The sequence below is a fragment of the Lactuca serriola genome, chromosome 4 (genome assembly GCF_051521515.1).
Source record: "Lactuca serriola cultivar US96UC23 chromosome 4, Lser_US96UC23_V15, whole genome shotgun sequence".
Classification (NCBI taxonomy): Eukaryota; Viridiplantae; Streptophyta; class Magnoliopsida; order Asterales; family Asteraceae; genus Lactuca; species Lactuca serriola.
In genome coordinates, this window is record NC_136411.1 from 65298248 (window position 1) to 65317966 (window position 19719).

General features: G+C 34.2%; 2 protein-coding genes across 2 annotated transcripts; both read left to right on the forward strand.

Moving 5' to 3' along the window:
- Positions 1-6836: 6836 nt before the first annotated feature.
- LOC145100165 (kiwellin-1-like) lies at positions 6837-7506 on the forward strand. The gene has a single exon (XM_079037542.1). It carries the CDS (start codon positions 6867-6869, stop codon positions 7416-7418), a length of 552 nt encoding a protein of 183 aa, XP_078893668.1. The 5' UTR covers positions 6837-6866; the 3' UTR covers positions 7419-7506.
- Positions 7507-13603: 6097 nt separating this feature from the next.
- On the forward strand, positions 13604-14252 carry LOC145100166 (kiwellin-1-like). The gene has a single exon (XM_079037543.1). The coding sequence runs from the start codon at positions 13634-13636 to the stop codon at positions 14183-14185; it is 552 nt and encodes a 183-aa protein (XP_078893669.1). The 5' UTR covers positions 13604-13633; the 3' UTR covers positions 14186-14252.
- Positions 14253-19719: the final 5467 nt, after the last annotated feature.

Sequence of the window (19719 nt, forward strand, 5' to 3'; positions counted from 1 at the left end):
ATTGTCATTTTAAAAGATTAACATAATTTGAATTAATAATGTGGTTGGTTATATTTTTGTTATAAAATATTTTATTAAGCTTATATAACCAAAAATTGTAAATAGATATATTGAAAGCTAATAACTCATAGGATATTTTTGACAATCCATATAAATCTAAAAAAGGGAACTTACTATGGGATACATTTTTAGTTCAAAAAATGGTGTACCGTAAGGTGAAATAGTATTAGGATAATTATATACATTGTTTTTATGTATTAAGTTAGTGTCGGCCCGTGATATTTAAAGACACTCAGATCTATAAATTTGCTAGAACAAACGTAGATGATAGAGATAGAAAATATAATTACAAGATAACTAACAAGTTGGAATCAAATTTTCAAATATTGAAAACTGAATAGTAAACCGCACCATCTCAACGGCAAGTGTCAACCCGCATCAAAGCCTACGTGCGTGGAACATTAACTGAAATGGGAGGAGTGTAAAGGCAATGGTTGTGGATGAGTGTGACTCTACTATGGGGTGCGATGATGATCATGACTATCAACCCCCTTGCCCTAATAATATTGTTGATGCTTCCAAAGCAGTGTGGAAGGCCTTAGGGGTATCCGAGGATAACTGGGGAGATTTGGATATTACCTGGACAGAGTGATGTTAATCTAGCTCTCCTTTTAAAACATCAAATACTATTTCTGTTTCTGTGTTTTGTGGATATTTTAATCTGTAAAATTATTGATGTAACTATATATACTAATGACTAGAGGTTCACACCAAACTTATCAACACCACTATCCATTCAAACCCATATACAGATATATTACGTTATACACATATTAACATACCTTTAGATGTATATGGATTCAAACAACAACTGATATGACACACAAAGACACACAAAACCCATTCAGTGGTATAATCTTTCATGCTAGAATCAATTCCACTACTAAATTTTAGACTACTTTTTCCTACTCATATGAAGCAGCCCTACAAATAGACTTCACCACAAACACAATAAAAAAAAATTATGTATTTTCACATTCTAATTCCCTTTATGCAATCAGACAATACCCTGCACCGTAATCACAGGCAAACCGAACCTTTAACAGACTCTACCTGATTATTATCAAAACAAAACCACAATAGCAGTAAAATTATCACCCATATGAATTCGCAACACCGACAGCTTCTTGATTTGATACCACATCCCAAATCCCAGCACATCTGATAATCATAAACTCATCATCGTCGCTCAACACCATTTTCCGGAAAGAGGTGCTAAACGCCATTTCTCTTTAATCAAAAGCTTGTGAAAGTTGTATTCTAAGGGTTTTAAATCTCGAAAACCGGCATTAACGATTTAAAATTTATGTACGCAAACAGTTAATGCGGTTGTCCCATAGTAATTGATGACGCTACTTTAGTTAGTGAGGGTTTGGTCACCTAGTAGAAAGGCTTTGTAATGGGAATGTTTTACATCCTTTAAAAATGATAACCGTTTGTACGATGATTGTGGGAGCTCATAATCTTGAAAGAATAATTTCATGGCGTGATTTTTCAAGTATGATGTTGTTACGGAACCGTAATGGCCATCAAAAATGGCATAGAAGAAAAATGGAACTGGGAGTGGTCATTTTGACATACGATGCGTTCATCTTAGTTTGCTTTGCGTGAGAATTCCGATGTCTATGTGAAACTTCTCTGTCTCATGTTTCGGTTGAATTTTGTCGTGCGCGCGGGGTGGGGGTTGGGGGTGGTAAGGTTTTCAGACTATCTAGACAAATTACAATGTACTAAAAGCTGAATATGTATGCATTACTTTATATATCACGAGATAGATTCAAATTAAGCAAGATTTACTTTACATATCACGTCTAGTAAGATAAACAAGATAGTAGGTCTGCAACTGAAACAACCAAACTAGCATGAGAAAACTCATTTCAAAGATATTAATCTGTAAAGGTATTGATGTAACTATATATACTAATGACTAGAGGTTCACACCAAACTTATCAGCACCAATCCATTAAAACCCATATATACATATGCTATGTTATACAGATATTAACATGCCAATAGATGTATATGTATTCAAACAACAATGGATAGGACACACAGAGAGACAAAAAAAAACATTTAAGTGCTATAATCTTTCATGGTAGAATCGATTCCACTACAAAATTATACGCTACTTTTTCCAACTCATATGAAGCAGCCTTACAAATAGACTTTACCACGAACACAATAATAATAAAAATATATATATATATGTAATTTCACATTCTAATTCCCTTTATGCAATCAGACAACACCCTTTATGCAATCAGACAACACCCCGCGCCATAATCACGGGCGACACGAACCCGTAAAAGACTCGGCGTGATTATTAGCTGTAAAATTATCACCCATAAGTAATCGCAACACCGACAACTTCTTGATTTGATGCCACATGCCAAATCCCAGCACATCCGATAATTATCATAAACTCATCCGATAATCATAAACTCCTCATCTTCGTAGAACACCATTTGTCTCACTTCTTTTTTTCTAAGAAGGGATGATTTTCTAACTGATTGGTAACTTCATATGCCGGCCTCCTACGGCCCGCATGACCGCTAGCTCATAGTTGAGATGCCCATCTTCAGTATACACACCTAATTCTTCCAATCTCTTCTTCTCATCTAAATAACATGGTATATCTTCTTCTGACAATGGAATTGCGATTCCATTCCGACACAAGAGAGCACTAGATTGATGGAGACAAAACGAAATCCAGCCGACCATGCTTAAGAAGACTCTCAGTCATGGTTTTCCGGTAAGCGTATGATTCTCCTCGTAGAATATCACGATTAATTCATGCTTGTTTTACAAAAACAGTATTTCATGTTTTCTTTGTTGTTCTCACAAGAGATTCTCAAGAGAACATCACTAATGATCTATGCTTTTCTAATTAAAGGAATATGTGTTTCCACTATCTTATTGAGCAAAGAGTGAACGATACTCCTATCTCTTGGAAAGAGGTGCTAAAAGGCCCTTTCTATTTACTCTAAAGCTTTTGAAAGTTGTCTTCTAAGGGTTTAAAATCTCGAAATCCAGCATTAACGATTTACAATGGATGTACGAAAATTAAAACAATTAATGTGGTTGTCCCATAGTAATTGATGATGCTACTTTAGTTAGTGAGGGTTTGGTAAGCTAGCAGAAAGGCTTTGCAATGGGAAGGGTTTACATCCTTTAAAAATGATTAAATTATGTATAATGGTTGTGGGAGCTCAAAATATTGAAAGAATAATTTCAATGCGTGATTTTTTAAGTATGATCTTGTTACCGAGCCGCAATAACCGTCAAAAATGGCATAGAAGGAAAATGGAACTTACAGTGGTCATTTAGACATATGAAGGGATGATTTTCTAACCGATTGGTAACTCCATATGCCAGCCTCCTAGGGCCGGTATGACTGCCTGCGCTCACAGTTGAGACCACAATCTTCAGTATACACACCTAATTGTTCCACTCTCTTCTTTTCATCTAAATAACATGGCATATCTTCTTGCAACAATGGAATTGGGATTCAATCCCGACACAAGACTGCACTAGATTTATGGAGACAAAAACGAAAGCTAGTCGACCATGCTTAAGAAGTCTCTCAGTCATGATTTTCCGGTAAGCGTGTGATTCACGTCGTGGAATATCACGATTGATTATTGCTTGTTTTACAAAAATAGTATTTCATGATTTCTTTGTTGTTCTCACAAGAGATTCTCGGGAGAGCATCACTAATGATCGATGCTTTTTCTAGTTAACGCAATATGTGTTTAAACTTCCTTATTGACCAAAGAATGAGTGATACTCCTATCTCTTGGAAAGAGGTGCTAAAGGGGCCTTTCTCTTTACTCTAAAGCTTGAGAAAGTTATATTCAAAGGGTTTAAAATCTCAAAACTGACATTAACGATTTACAGTTGATGTACAAGGATGAAAACAGTTAATATGATTGTCCTATAGTAATTGATAATGTTGCTTTAGTTAGTGAGGGTTTGGTCGGCTAGTAGAAAGGCTTTGCAATGGGAAGGTTTTACATCCTTTAAAAATGGTTAAATTATGCATAATGATTATAATCTTGAAAGAATAATTTCATGGCATGATTTTTCAAGTATGATGTTGGAACGGAGCCGCAATGGCCGTCAAAAAGGACATAGAAGGAAAATGGAACTTTGAGTGGTCATTTTGACATATGATGCGTTCATCTTAGTTCGCTTTTCATGAGGGTTCCCATGTCTTTGTGAGACTTATTGATCTTTTGTTTGGGTTGAATCATTCTCCGTGGGGGGAGTATGGTTTTGAGACGGTGTATACAGCCTACAATGTATAAAAGAGTGAATATGTATGCATTCGTCTACGAGATACATGCAAATCACGCAAGACTGACTCTATATATCATATCTAGTAGGCTAAACAAGATAGTAGGTATGCAACTGAAACAACCAAACTAACATGTGTAAACTCATTTCAAAGATATCAATTGTGTTCGTAAAAATAACTAACCAAGGGAGATCCCATTATTTCTAATGGTTTCACAGTGTTGAGGCTCAATTAAACAAAATTATCTAACATTCAACTGGAATGCATCAAATGCTCTCCACAACAAGCCTTCCATCATGAAACCATAAAGATTAAAATACATCTTTTAACAATTATACATATGATCTCTATAACCTAACTTAATTGTTCTATCGTCTAATTATATAAACTTTCAATCCAATTTAAAATAGAAAACTTGTTTGCCTATTTTTAATGAATTACCCTTAAGTTCATTTTGTTTTATAGAAAATAACACGAAAGTGTTCTTCACCCTCAAACAGCAGCCTACAACTTAAATCCAGTAAAAACTACTACTAAAATACTCATACAAAGAGAGAAGAGCCACGACCATATTCAGTCAAATATAGTTTATTCTTATGAATTAATCAAAAATAAAAACGGAACTTGACGTATTGTAGGGTATTAAAAAAATTCACACATGGATAGTTGGGAATTGATAATGAAATTTAGACATAATCAGTTTAACGAAATTTGAATAAATCGAGAATCACACCGGAACATAAACTCCTGAAAAGTATTCCTAAATTTCAGACAAGATAGTTGGGATATTAATTTTGAAATTTGAAAAAAAAACATGGCTTTCAAGTCAGAATTTTATGATTCAATTTAGGGGTCTGTATCATATTAAACAAAATTTAAATAAGTTAGAATTTATTGTAGGAGTGTAGATCAGCGAAAGTATGTATATATAAGTTAACGCTTTCGAGTGTACCATGCGTATATAGTTAACGGTCTCATGTGTGTATTAAATAACCATGCCTAATAAACATGTATTCAAATTTTAGTAGATTATATTAATTGGTTTGGTCAAAATTTCTATTTTTGTAATCGGTTCATATTTATTATGTTTTTTATCCTTTGCACCTGGACTATCTTTTTGATATTCTATTATACCACTATACGTTCCTACCCGACATTAAAATAGTATATTGTCCTTAACAGATGTATTTTTCTAATTCTTATTATCTTTTATTTTATTATGAGATTCACTACCAACCCTACTCCCACTATGGCACCCACAACAATTCGTTGGCGACAATTTTGTTCTTCACCCCGACACAATTCTTCCATATATCCAATGTCGTTATAAAACAAATTAATATAATTTATTTGTGTCTCACTCATCACCAACTTATCTTTATGTTTCGAATATAATTATTTTATTTAGCAATTGTCATTTTAAAAGATTAACATAATTTGAATTAATAATGTGGTTGGTTATATTTTTGTTATAAAATATTTTATTAAGCTTATATAACCAAAAATTGTAAATAGATAAATTGAAAGCTAATAACTCATACGATATTTTTGACAATCCATATAAATATATAAAAGGGAACTTACTATGGGATACATTTTTAGTTCAAAAAATGGTGTACCGTAAGGTGAAATAGTATTAGGATAATTATTTACACTATTTTTATGTAATAAGTTAGTGTCGGCCCGTGATATTTAAAGACACTCAAATCTATAAATTTGCTAGAACAAACGTAGATGATAGAGATAGAAATATAATTACAAGATAACTAACAAGTTGGAATCAAATTTTCAAATATTGGAAACTGAATAGTAAACCGCACCATCTCAACGGCACGTGTCAACCCGCATCAAAGCCAACGTGTGTGGAACATTAACTGCGGAATACTAGCCAAAGGACTCTTAATGTCAGTATTTCTATATTTGTACCAAATGTATATGTACAGCTTGATATATAGTACATTTACTTTGACGCAAGAACCAAAGGCCAGGTTAAAACGTAATATGATAAGGTCATGGTTAATTATGTGGAATGATGAGTAATGTTACGTACTAATTAAGCAATATGGAGTATCATATATATTAACATGATTTTACCTGCATGATTAATATAAAAGACAAATATGCGGCTAGATTGGTAAAATTTTGAAACTATTATTTTTACAGAATCAATGGAAAATATTTTCCCCAAATAAAATAATAGTCGCTGTAATTTTAGATATACTTTATAAATCAACAAGGAGACAAAATTACACACAACATGCAGCTAGCATAATGGACAATATTGTAGTATGTCCGTGCACTAAAAATTACTTGGTTTTCTTAAATGGGAAAGTGAATATCCAAAGGATGTTTTATTGGCGTAGAACAACATTCAGTTGAAAAAAAAATACAACAGAGTTGACTATTATCTTGGCTCTTTGTTAAGCAAAAGGCTATATTAGCACAACCCATTTGCCTTGCTACTCATCCAACAGCATTGTAAACAGTAACTAGCAACATCTAAAAGGCAATGAAGAATTTGGGTTTTTTTCTGTTCTTGGTTCTCCTGGCAACAACTTCATTGGAGATCAATGCTCAGACATGCAAACCAAGTGGTGGTATCCGGGGAAGAAAACCGCCTCCAGGAGAATGCAACCGTGAGAACAACTCGGATTGTTGTGTCCAAGGTAAGTTTTACACCACGTATACATGCTCGCCTCCAGTGACAGGCGATACTAAAGCAACACTGACAATAAACAGTTTCCAAAAGGGAGGTGATGGTGGTGGTCCGTCGGAGTGTGACAACCAATACCACTCTGATGACACACCAGTTGTGGCGCTGTCAACTGGATGGTACAAGGGAGGGGATAGGTGCCACAAGTATATTACCATCAATGGAAATGGGAGGAGTGTAAAGGCAATGGTTGTGGATGAGTGTGACTCTACTATGGGGTGCGATGATGATCATGACTATCAACCCCCTTGCCCTAATAATATTGTTGATGCTTCCAAAGCAGTGTGGAAGGCCTTAGGGGTATCCGAGGATAACTGGGGAGATTTGGATATTACCTGGACAGAGTGATGTTAATCTAGCTCTCCTTTTAAAACATCAAATACTATTTCTGTTTCTGTGTTTTGTGGATATTTTAATCTGTAAAATTATTGATGTAACTATATATACTAATGACTAGAGGTTCACACCAAACTTATCAACACCACTATCCATTCAAACCCATATACAGATATATTACGTTATACACATATTAACATACCTTTAGATGTATATGGATTCAAACAACAACTGATATGACACACAAAGACACACAAAACCCATTCAGTGGTATAATCTTTCATGCTAGAATCAATTCCACTACTAAATTTTAGACTACTTTTTCCTACTCATATGAAGCAGCCCTACAAATAGACTTCACCACAAACACAATAAAAAAAAATTATGTATTTTCACATTCTAATTCCCTTTATGCAATCAGACAATACCCTGCACCGTAATCACAGGCAAACCGAACCTTTAACAGACTCTACCTGATTATTATCAAAACAAAACCACAATAGCAGTAAAATTATCACCCATATGAATTCGCAACACCGACAGCTTCTTGATTTGATACCACATCCCAAATCCCAGCACATCTGATAATCATAAACTCATCATCGTCGCTCAACACCATTTTCCGGAAAGAGGTGCTAAACGCCATTTCTCTTTAATCAAAAGCTTGTGAAAGTTGTATTCTAAGGGTTTTAAATCTCGAAAACCGGCATTAACGATTTAAAATTTATGTACGAAAACAGTTAATGCGGTTGTCCCATAGTAATTGATGACGCTACTTTAGTTAGTGAGGGTTTGGTCAGCTAGTAGAAAGGCTTTGTAATGGGAATGTTTTACATCCTTTAAAAATGATAACCTTTTGTACGATGATTGTGGGAGCTCATAATCTTGAAAGAATAATTTCATGGCGTGATTTTTCAAGTATGATGTTGTTACGGAACCGTAATGGCCATCAAAAATGGCATAGAAGAAAAATGGAACTGGGAGTGGTCATTTTGACATACGATGCGTTCATCTTAGTTTGCTTTGCGTGAGAATTCCGATGTCTATGTGAAACTTCTCTGTCTCATGTTTCGGTTGAATTTTGTCGTGCGCGCGGGGTGGGGGTTGGGGGTGGTAAGGTTTTCAGACTATCTAGACAAATTACAATGTACTAAAAGCTGAATATGTATGCATTACTTTATATATCACGAGATAGATTCAAATTAAGCAAGATTTACTTTACATATCACGTCTAGTAAGATAAACAAGATAGTAGGTCTGCAACTGAAACAACCAAACTAGCATGAGAAAACTCATTTCAAAGATATTAATCTGTAAAGGTATTGATGTAACTATATATACTAATGACTAGAGGTTCACACCAAACTTATCAGCACCAATCCATTAAAACCCATATATACATATGCTATGTTATACAGATATTAACATGCCAATAGATGTATATGTATTCAAACAACAATGGATAGGACACACAGAGAGACAAAAAAAAACATTTAAGTGCTATAATCTTTCATGGTAGAATCGATTCCACTACAAAATTATACGCTACTTTTTCCAACTCATATGAAGCAGCCTTACAAATAGACTTTACCACGAACACAATAATAATAAAAAAATATATATATATATGTAATTTCACATTCTAATTCCCTTTATGCAATCAGACAACACCCTTTATGCAATCAGACAACACCCCGCACCATAATCACGGGCGACACGAACCCGTAAAAGACTCGGCGTGATTATTAGCTGTAAAATTATCACCCATAGGTAATCGCAACACCGACAACTTCTTGATTTGATGCCACATGCCAAATCCCAGCACATCCGATAATTATCATAAACTCATCCGATAATCATAAACTCCTCATCTTCGTAGAACACCATTTGTCTCACTTCTTTTTTTCTAAGAAGGGATGATTTTCTAACTGATTGGTAACTTCATATGCCGGCCTCCTACGGCCCGCATGACCGCTAGCTCATAGTTGAGATGCCCATCTTCAGTATACACACCTAATTCTTCCAATCTCTTCTTCTCATCTAAATAACATGGTATATCTTCTTCTGACAATGGAATTGCGATTCCATTCCGACACAAGAGAGCACTAGATTGATGGAGACAAAACGAAATCCAGCCGACCATGCTTAAGAAGACTCTCAGTCATGGTTTTCCGGTAAGCGTATGATTCTCCTCGTAGAATATCACGATTAATTCATGCTTGTTTTACAAAAACAGTATTTCATGTTTTCTTTGTTGTTCTCACAAGAGATTCTCAAGAGAACATCACTAATGATCTATGCTTTTCTAATTAAAGGAATATGTGTTTCCACTATCTTATTGAGCAAAGAGTGAACGATACTCCTATCTCTTGGAAAGAGGTGCTAAAAGGCCCTTTCTATTTACTCTAAAGCTTTTGAAAGTTGTCTTCTAAGGGTTTAAAATCTCGAAATCCAGCATTAACGATTTACAATGGATGTACGAAAATTAAAACAATTAATGTGGTTGTCCCATAGTAATTGATGATGCTACTTTAGTTAGTGAGGGTTTGGTAAGCTAGCAGAAAGGCTTTGCAATGGGAAGGGTTTACATCCTTTAAAAATGATTAAATTATGTATAATGGTTGTGGGAGCTCAAAATATTGAAAGAATAATTTCAATGCGTGATTTTTTAAGTATGATCTTGTTACCGAGCCGCAATAACCGTCAAAAATGGCATAGAAGGAAAATGGAACTTACAGTGGTCATTTAGACATATGAAGGGATGATTTTCTAACCGATTGGTAACTCCATATGCCAGCCTCCTAGGGCCGGTATGACTGCCTGCGCTCACAGTTGAGACCACAATCTTCAGTATACACACCTAATTGTTCCACTCTCTTCTTTTCATCTAAATAACATGGCATATCTTCTTGCAACAATGGAATTGGGATTCAATCCCGACACAAGACTGCACTAGATTTATGGAGACAAAAACGAAAGCTAGTCGACCATGCTTAAGAAGTCTCTCAGTCATGATTTTCCGGTAAGCGTGTGATTCACGTCGTGGAATATCACGATTGATTATTGCTTGTTTTACAAAAATAGTATTTCATGATTTCTTTGTTGTTCTCACAAGAGATTCTCGGGAGAGCATCACTAATGATCGATGCTTTTTCTAGTTAACGCAATATGTGTTTAAACTTCCTTATTGACCAAAGAATGAGTGATACTCCTATCTCTTGGAAAGAGGTGCTAAAGGGGCCTTTCTCTTTACTCTAAAGCTTGAGAAAGTTATATTCAAAGGGTTTAAATCTCAAAACTGACATTAACGATTTACAGTTGATGTACAAGGATGAAAACAGTTAATATGATTGTCCTATAGTAATTGATAATGTTGCTTTAGTTAGTGAGGGTTTGGTCGGCTAGTAGAAAGGCTTTGCAATGGGAAGGTTTTACATCCTTTAAAAATGGTTAAATTATGCATAATGATTATAATCTTGAAAGAATAATTTCATGGCATGATTTTTCAAGTATGATGTTGGAACGGAGCCGCAATGGCCGTCAAAAAGGACATAGAAGGAAAATGGAACTTTGAGTGGTCATTTTGACATATGATGCGTTCATCTTAGTTCGCTTTTCATGAGGGTTCCCATGTCTTTGTGAGACTTATTGATCTTTTGTTTGGGTTGAATCATTCTCCGTGGGGGGAGTATGGTTTTGAGACGGTGTATACAGCCTACAATGTATAAAAGAGTGAATATGTATGCATTCGTCTACGAGATACATGCAAATCACGCAAGACTGACTCTATATATCATATCTAGTAGGCTAAACAAGATAGTAGGTATGCAACTGAAACAACCAAACTAACATGTGTAAACTCATTTCAAAGATATCAATTGTGTTCGTAAAAATAACTAACCAAGGGAGATCCCATTATTTCTAATGGTTTCACAGTGTTGAGGCTCAATTAAACAAAATTATCTAACATTCAACTGGAATGCATCAAATGCTCTCCACAACAAGCCTTCCATCATGAAACCATAAAGATTAAAATACATCTTTTAACAATTATACATATGATCTCTATAACCTAACTTAATTGTTCTATCGTCTAATTATATAAACTTTCAATCCAATTTAAAATAGAAAACTTGTTTGCCTATTTTTAATGAATTACCCTTAAGTTCATTTTGTTTTATAGAAAATAACACGAAAGTGTTCTTCACCCTCAAACAGCAGCCTACAACTTAAATCCAGTAAAAACTACTACTAAAATACTCATACAAAGAGAGAAGAGCCACGACCATATTCAGTCAAATATAGTTTATTCTTATGAATTAATCAAAAATAAAAACGGAACTTGACGTATTGTAGGGTATTAAAAAAATTCACACATGGATAGTTGGGAATTGATAATGAAATTTAGACATAATCAGTTTAACGAAATTTGAATAAATCGAGAATCACACCGGAACATAAACTCCTGAAAAGTATTCCTAAATTTCAGACAAGATAGTTGGGATATTAATTTTGAAATTTGAAAAAAAAACATGGCTTTCAAGTCAGAATTTTATGATTCAATTTAGGGGTCTGTATCATATTAAACAAAATTTAAATAAGTTAGAATTTATTGTAGGAGTGTAGATCAGCGAAAGTATGTATATATAAGTTAACGCTTTCGAGTGTACCATGCGTATATAGTTAACGGTCTCATGTGTGTATTAAATAACCATGCCTAATAAACATGTATTCAAATTTTAGTAGATTATATTAATTGGTTTGGTCAAAATTTCTATTTTTGTAATCTGTTCATATTTATTATGTTTTTTATCCTTTGCACCTGGACTATCTTTTTGATATTCTATTATACCACTATACGTTCCTACCCGACATTAAAATAGTATATTGTCCTTAACAGATGTATTTTTCTAATTCTTATTATCTTTTATTTTATTATGAGATTCACTACCAACCCTACTCCCACTATGGCACCCACAACAATTCGTTGGCGACAATTTTGTTCTTCACCCCGACACAATTCTTCCATATATCCAATGTCGTTATAAAACAAATTAATATAATTTATTTGTGTCTCACTCATCACCAACTTATCTTTATGTTTCGAATATAATTATTTTATTTAGCAATTGTCATTTTAAAAGATTAACATAATTTGAATTAATAATGTGGTTGGTTATATTTTTGTTATAAAATATTTTATTAAGCTTATATAACCAAAAATTGTAAATAGATAAATTGAAAGCTAATAACTCATACGATATTTTTGACAATCCATATAAATATATAAAAGGGAACTTACTATGGGATACATTTTTAGTTCAAAAAATGGTGTACCGTAAGGTGAAATAGTATTAGGATAATTATTTACACTATTTTTATGTAATAAGTTAGTGTCGGCCCGTGATATTTAAAGACACTCAAATCTATAAATTTGCTAGAACAAACGTAGATGATAGAGATAGAAATATAATTACAAGATAACTAACAAGTTGGAATCAAATTTTCAAATATTGGAAACTGAATAGTAAACCGCACCATCTCAACGGCACGTGTCAACCCGCATCAAAGCCAACGTGTGTGGAACATTAACTGCGGAATACTAGCCAAAGGACTCTTAATGTCAGTATTTCTATATTTGTACCAAATGTATATGTACAGCTTGATATATAGTACATTTACTTTGACGCAAGAACCAAAGGCCAGGTTAAAACGTAATATGATAAGGTCATGGTTAATTATGTGGAATGATGAGTAATGTTACGTACTAATTAAGCAATATGGAGTATCATATATATTAACATGATTTTACCTGCATGATTAATATAAAAGACAAATATGCGGCTAGATTGGTAAAATTTTGAAACTATTATTTTTACAGAATCAATGGAAAATATTTTCCCCAAATAAAATAATAGTCGCTGTAATTTTAGATATACTTTATAAATCAACAAGGAGACAAAATTACACACAACATGCAGCTAGCATAATGGACAATATTGTAGTATGTCCGTGCACTAAAAATTACTTGGTTTTCTTAAATGGGAAAGTGAATATCCAAAGGATGTTTTATTGGCGTAGAACAACATTCAGTTGAAAAAAAAATACAACAGAGTTGACTATTATCTTGGCTCTTTGTTAAGCAAAAGGCTATATTAGCACAACCCATTTGCCTTGCTACTCATCCAACAGCATTGTAAACAGTAACTAGCAACATCTAAAAGGCAATGAAGAATTTGGGTTTTTTTCTGTTCTTGGTTCTCCTGGCAACAACTTCATTGGAGATCAATGCTCAGACATGCAAACCAAGTGGTGGTATCCGGGGAAGAAAACCGCCTCCAGGAGAATGCAACCGTGAGAACAACTCGGATTGTTGTGTCCAAGGTAAGTTTTACACCACGTATACATGCTCGCCTCCAGTGACAGGCGATACTAAAGCAACACTGACAATAAACAGTTTCCAAAAGGGAGGTGATGGTGGTGGTCCGTCGGAGTGTGACAACCAATACCACTCTGATGACACACCAGTTGTGGCGCTGTCAACTGGATGGTACAAGGGAGGGGATAGGTGCCACAAGTATATTACCATCAATGGAAATGGGAGGAGTGTAAAGGCAATGGTTGTGGATGAGTGTGACTCTACTATGGGGTGCGATGATGATCATGACTATCAACCCCCTTGCCCTAATAATATTGTTGATGCTTCCAAAGCAGTGTGGAAGGCCTTAGGGGTATCCGAGGATAACTGGGGAGATTTGGATATTACCTGGACAGAGTGATGTTAATCTAGCTCTCCTTTTAAAACATCAAATACTATTTCTGTTTCTGTGTTTTGTGGATATTTTAATCTGTAAAATTATTGATGTAACTATATATACTAATGATTAGAGGTTCACACCAAACTTATCAACACCACTATCCATTCAAACCCATATACAGATATATTACGTTATACACATATTAACATACCTTTAGATGTATATGGATTCAAACAACAACTGATATGACACACAAAGACACACAAAACCCATTCAGTGGTATAATCTTTCATGATAGAATCAATTCCACTACTAAATTTTAGACTACTTTTTCCTACTCATATGAAGCAGCCCTACAAATAGACTTCACCACAAACACAATAAAAAAAAATTATGTATTTTCACATTCTAATTCCCTTTATGCAATCAGACAATACCCTGCACCGTAATCACAGGCAAACCGAACCTTTAACAGACTCTACCTGATTATTATCAAAACAAAACCACAATAGCAGTAAAATTATCACCCATATGAATTCGCAACACCGACAGCTTCTTGATTTGATACCACATCCCAAATCCCAGCACATCTGATAATCATAAACTCATCATCGTCGCTCAACACCATTTTCCGGAAAGAGGTGCTAAACGCCATTTCTCTTTAATCAAAAGCTTGTGAAAGTTGTATTCTAAGGGTTTTAAATCTCGAAAACCGGCATTAACGATTTAAAATTTATGTACGAAAACAGTTAATGCGGTTGTCCCATAGTAATTGATGACGCTACTTTAGTTAGTGAGGGTTTGGTCAGCTAGTAGAAAGGCTTTGTAATGGGAATGTTTTACATCCTTTAAAAATGATAACCTTTTGTACGATGATTGTGGGAGCTCATAATCTTGAAAGAATAATTTCATGGCGTGATTTTTCAAGTATGATGTTGTTACGGAACCGTAATGGCCATCAAAAATGGCATAGAAGAAAAATGGAACTGGGAGTGGTCATTTTGTCATACGATGCGTTCATCTTAGTTTGCTTTGCGTGAGAATTCCGATGTCTATGTGAAACTTCTCTGTCTCATGTTTCGGTTGAATTTTGTCGTGCGCGCGGGGTGGGGGTTGGGGGTGGTAAGGTTTTCAGACTATCTAGACAAATTACAATGTACTAAAAGCTGAATATGTATGCATTACTTTATATATCACGAGATAGATTCAAATTAAGCAAGATTTACTTTACATATCACGTCTAGTAAGATAAACAAGATAGTAGGTCTGCAACTGAAACAACCAAACTAGCATGAGAAAACTCATTTCAAAGATATTAATCTGTAAAGGTATTGATGTAACTATATATACTAATGACTAGAGGTTCACACCAAACTTATCAGCACCAATCCATTAAAACCCATATATACATATGCTATGTTATACAGATATTAACATACCAATAGATGTATATGTATTCAAACAACAATGGATAGGACACACAGAGAGACAAAAAAAAACATTTAAGTGCTATAATCTTTCATGGTAGAATCGATTCCACTACAAAATTATACGCTACTTTTTCCAACTCATATGAAGCAGCCTTACAAATAGACTTTACCACGAACACAATAATAATAAAAAAATATATATATGTAATTTCACATTCTAATTCCCTTTATGCAATCAGACAACACCCTTTATGCAATCAGACAACACCCCGCACCATAATCACGGGCGACACGAACCCGTAAAAGACTCGGCGTGATTATTAGCTGTAAAATTATCACCCATAGGTAATCGCAACACCGACAACTTCTTGATTTGATGCCACATGCCAAATCCCAGCACATCCGATAATTATCATAAACTCATCCGATAATCATAAACTCCTCATCTTCGTAGAACACCATTTGTCTCACTTCTTTTTTTCTAAGAAGGGATGATTTTCTAACTGATTGGTAACTTCATATGCCGGCCTCCTACGGCCCGCATGACCGCTAGCTCATAGTTGAGATGCCCATCTTCAGTATACACACCTAATTCTTCCACTCTCTTCTTCTCATCTAAATAACATGGTATATCTTCTTCTGACAATGGAATTGCGATTCCATTCCGACACAAGAGAGCACTAGATTGATGGAGACAAAACGAAATCCAGCCGACCATGCTTAAGAAGACTCTCAGTCATGGTTTTCCGGTAAGCGTATGATTCTCCTCGTAGAATATCACGATTAATTCATGCTTGTTTTACAAAAACAGTATTTCATGTTTTCTTTGTTGTTCTCACAAGAGATTCTCAAGAGAACATCACTAATGATCTATGCTTTTCTAATTAAAGGAATATGTGTTTCCACTTTCTTATTGAGCAAAGAGTGAACGATACTCCTATCTCTTGGAAAGAGGTGCTAAAAGGCCCTTTCTATTTACTCTAAAGCTTTTGAAAGTTGTCTTCTAAGGGTTTAAAATCTCGAAATCCAGCATTAACGATTTACAATGGATGTACGAAAATTAAAACAATTAATGTGGTTGTCCCATAGTAATTGATGATGCTACTTTAGTTAGTGAGGGTTTGGTAAGCTAGCAGAAAGGCTTTGCAATGGGAAGGGTTTACATCCTTTAAAAATGATTAAATTGTGTATAATGGTTGTGGGAGCTCAAAATATTGAAAGAATAATTTCAATGCGTGATTTTTTAAGTATGATCTTGTTACCGAGCCGCAATAACCGTCAAAAATGGCATAGAAGGAAAATGGAACTTACAGTGGTCATTTAGACATATGAAGGGATGATTTTCTAACCGATTGGTAACTCCATATGCCAGCCTCCTAGGGCCGGTATGACTGCCTGCGCTCACAGTTGAGACCACAATCTTCAGTATACACACCTAATTGTTCCACTCTCTTCTTTTCATCTAAATAACATGGCATATCTTCTTGCGACAATGGAATTGGGATTCAATCCCGACACAAGACTGCACTAGATTTATGGAGACAAAAACGAAAGCTAGTCGACCATGCTTAAGAAGTCTCTCAGTCATGATTTTCCGGTAAGCGTGTGATTCACGTCGTGGAATATCACGATTGATTATTGCTTGTTTTACAAAAATAGTATTTCATGATTTCTTCGTTGTTCTCACAAGAGATTCTCGGGAGAGCATCACTAATGATCGATGCTTTTTCTAGTTAACGCAATATGTGTTTAAACTTCCTTATTGAGCAAAGAATGAGTGATACTCCTATCTCTTGGAAAGAGGTGCTAAAGGGGCCTTTCTCTTTACTCTAAAGCTTGAGAAAGTTATATTCAAAGGGTTTAAAATCTCAAAACTGACATTAACGATTTACAGTTGATGTACAAGGATGAAAACAGTTAATATGATTGTCCTATAGTAATTGATAATGTTGCTTTAGTTAGTGAGGGTTTGGTCGGCTAGTAGAAAGGCTTTGCAATGGGAAGGTTTTACATCCTTTAAAAATGGTTAAATTATGCATAATGATTATAATCTTGAAAGAATAATTTCATGGCATGATTTTTCAAGTATGATGTTGGAAGGAGCCGCAATGGCCGTCAAAAAGGACATAGAAGGAAAATGGAACTTTGAGTGGTCATTTTGACATATGATGCGTTCATCTTAGTTCGCTTTTCATGAGGGTTCCCATGTCTTTGTGAGACTTATTGATCTTTTGTTTGGGTTGAATCATTCTCCGTGGGGGGAGTATGGTTTTGAGACGGTGTATACAGCCTACAATGTATAAAAGAGTGAATATGTATGCATTCGTCTACGAGATACATGCAAATCACGCAAGACTGACTCTATATATCATGTCTAGTAGGCTAAACAAGATAGTAGGTATGCAACTGAAACAACCAAACTAACATGTGTAAACTCATTTCAAAGATATCAATTGTGTTCGTAAAAATAACTAACCAAGGGAGATCCCATTATTTCTAATGGTTTCACAGTGTTGAGGCTCAATTAAACAAAATTATCTAACATTCAACTGGAATGTATCAAATGCTCTCCACAACAAGCCTTCCATCATGAAACCATAAAGATTAAAATACATCTTTTAACAATTATACATATGATCTCTATAACCTAACTTAATTGTTCTATCGTCTAATTATATAAACTTTCAACCCAATTTAAAATAGAAAACTTGTTTGCCTATTTTTAATGAATTACCCTTAAGTTCATTTTGTTTTATAGAAAATAACACGAAAGTGTTCTTCACCCTCAAACAGCAGCCTACAACTTAAATCCAGTAAAAACTACTACTAAAATACTCATACAAAGAGAGAAGAGCCACGACCATATTCAGTCAAATATAGTTTATTCTTATGAATTAATCAAAAATAAAAACGGAACTTGACGTATTGTAGGGTATTAAAAAAATTCACACATGGATAGTTGGGAATTGATAATGAAATTTAGACATAATCAGTTTAACGAAATTTGAATAAATCGAGAATCACACTGGAACATAAACTCCTGAAAAGTATTCCTAAATTTCAGACAAGATAGTTGGGATATTAATTTTGAAATTTGAAAAAAAAAAACATGGCTTTCAAGTCAGAATTTTATGATTCAATTTAGGGGTCTGTATCATATTAAACAAAATTTAAATAAGTTAGAATTTATTGTAGGAGTGTAGATCAGCGAAAGTATGTATATATAAGTTAACGCTTTCGAGTATACCATGCGTATATAGTTAACGGTCTCATGTGTGTATTAAATAACCATGCCAAATAAACATGTATTCAAATTTTAGTAGATTATATTAATTGGTTTGGTCAAAATTTCTATTTTTGTAATCTGTTCATATGTATTATGTTTTTTATCCTTTGCACCTGGACTATCTTTTTGATATTCTATTATACCACTATACGTTCCTACCCGACATTAAAATAGTATATTGTCCTTAACAGATTATTTTGTATTTTTCTAATTCTTATTATCTTTTATTTTATTATGAGATTCACTACCAACCCTACTCCCACTATGGCACCCACAACAATTCGTTGGCGACAATTTTGTTCTTCACCCCGACACAATTCTTCCATATATCCAATGTCGTTCTAAAACAAATTAATATAATTTATTTGTGTCTCACTCATCACCAACTTATCTTTATGTTTCGAATATAATTATTTTATTTAGCAATTGTCATTTTAAAAGATTAACATAATTTGAATTAATAATGTGGTTGGTTATATTTTTGTTATAAAATATTTTATTAAGCTTATATAACCAAAAATTGTAAATAGATATATTGAAAGCTAATAACTCATAGGATATTTTTGACAATCCATATAAATCTAAAAAAGGGAACTTACTATGGGATACATTTTTAGTTCAAAAAATGGTGTACCGTAAGGTGAAATAGTATTAGGATAATTATATACACTGTTTTTATGTATTAAGTTAGTGTCGGCCCGTGATATTTAAAGACACTCAGATCTATAAATTTGCTAGAACAAACGTAGATGATAGAGATAGAAAATATAATTACAAGATAACTAACAAGTTGGAATCAAATTTTCAAATATTGGAAACTGAATAGTAAACCGCACCAT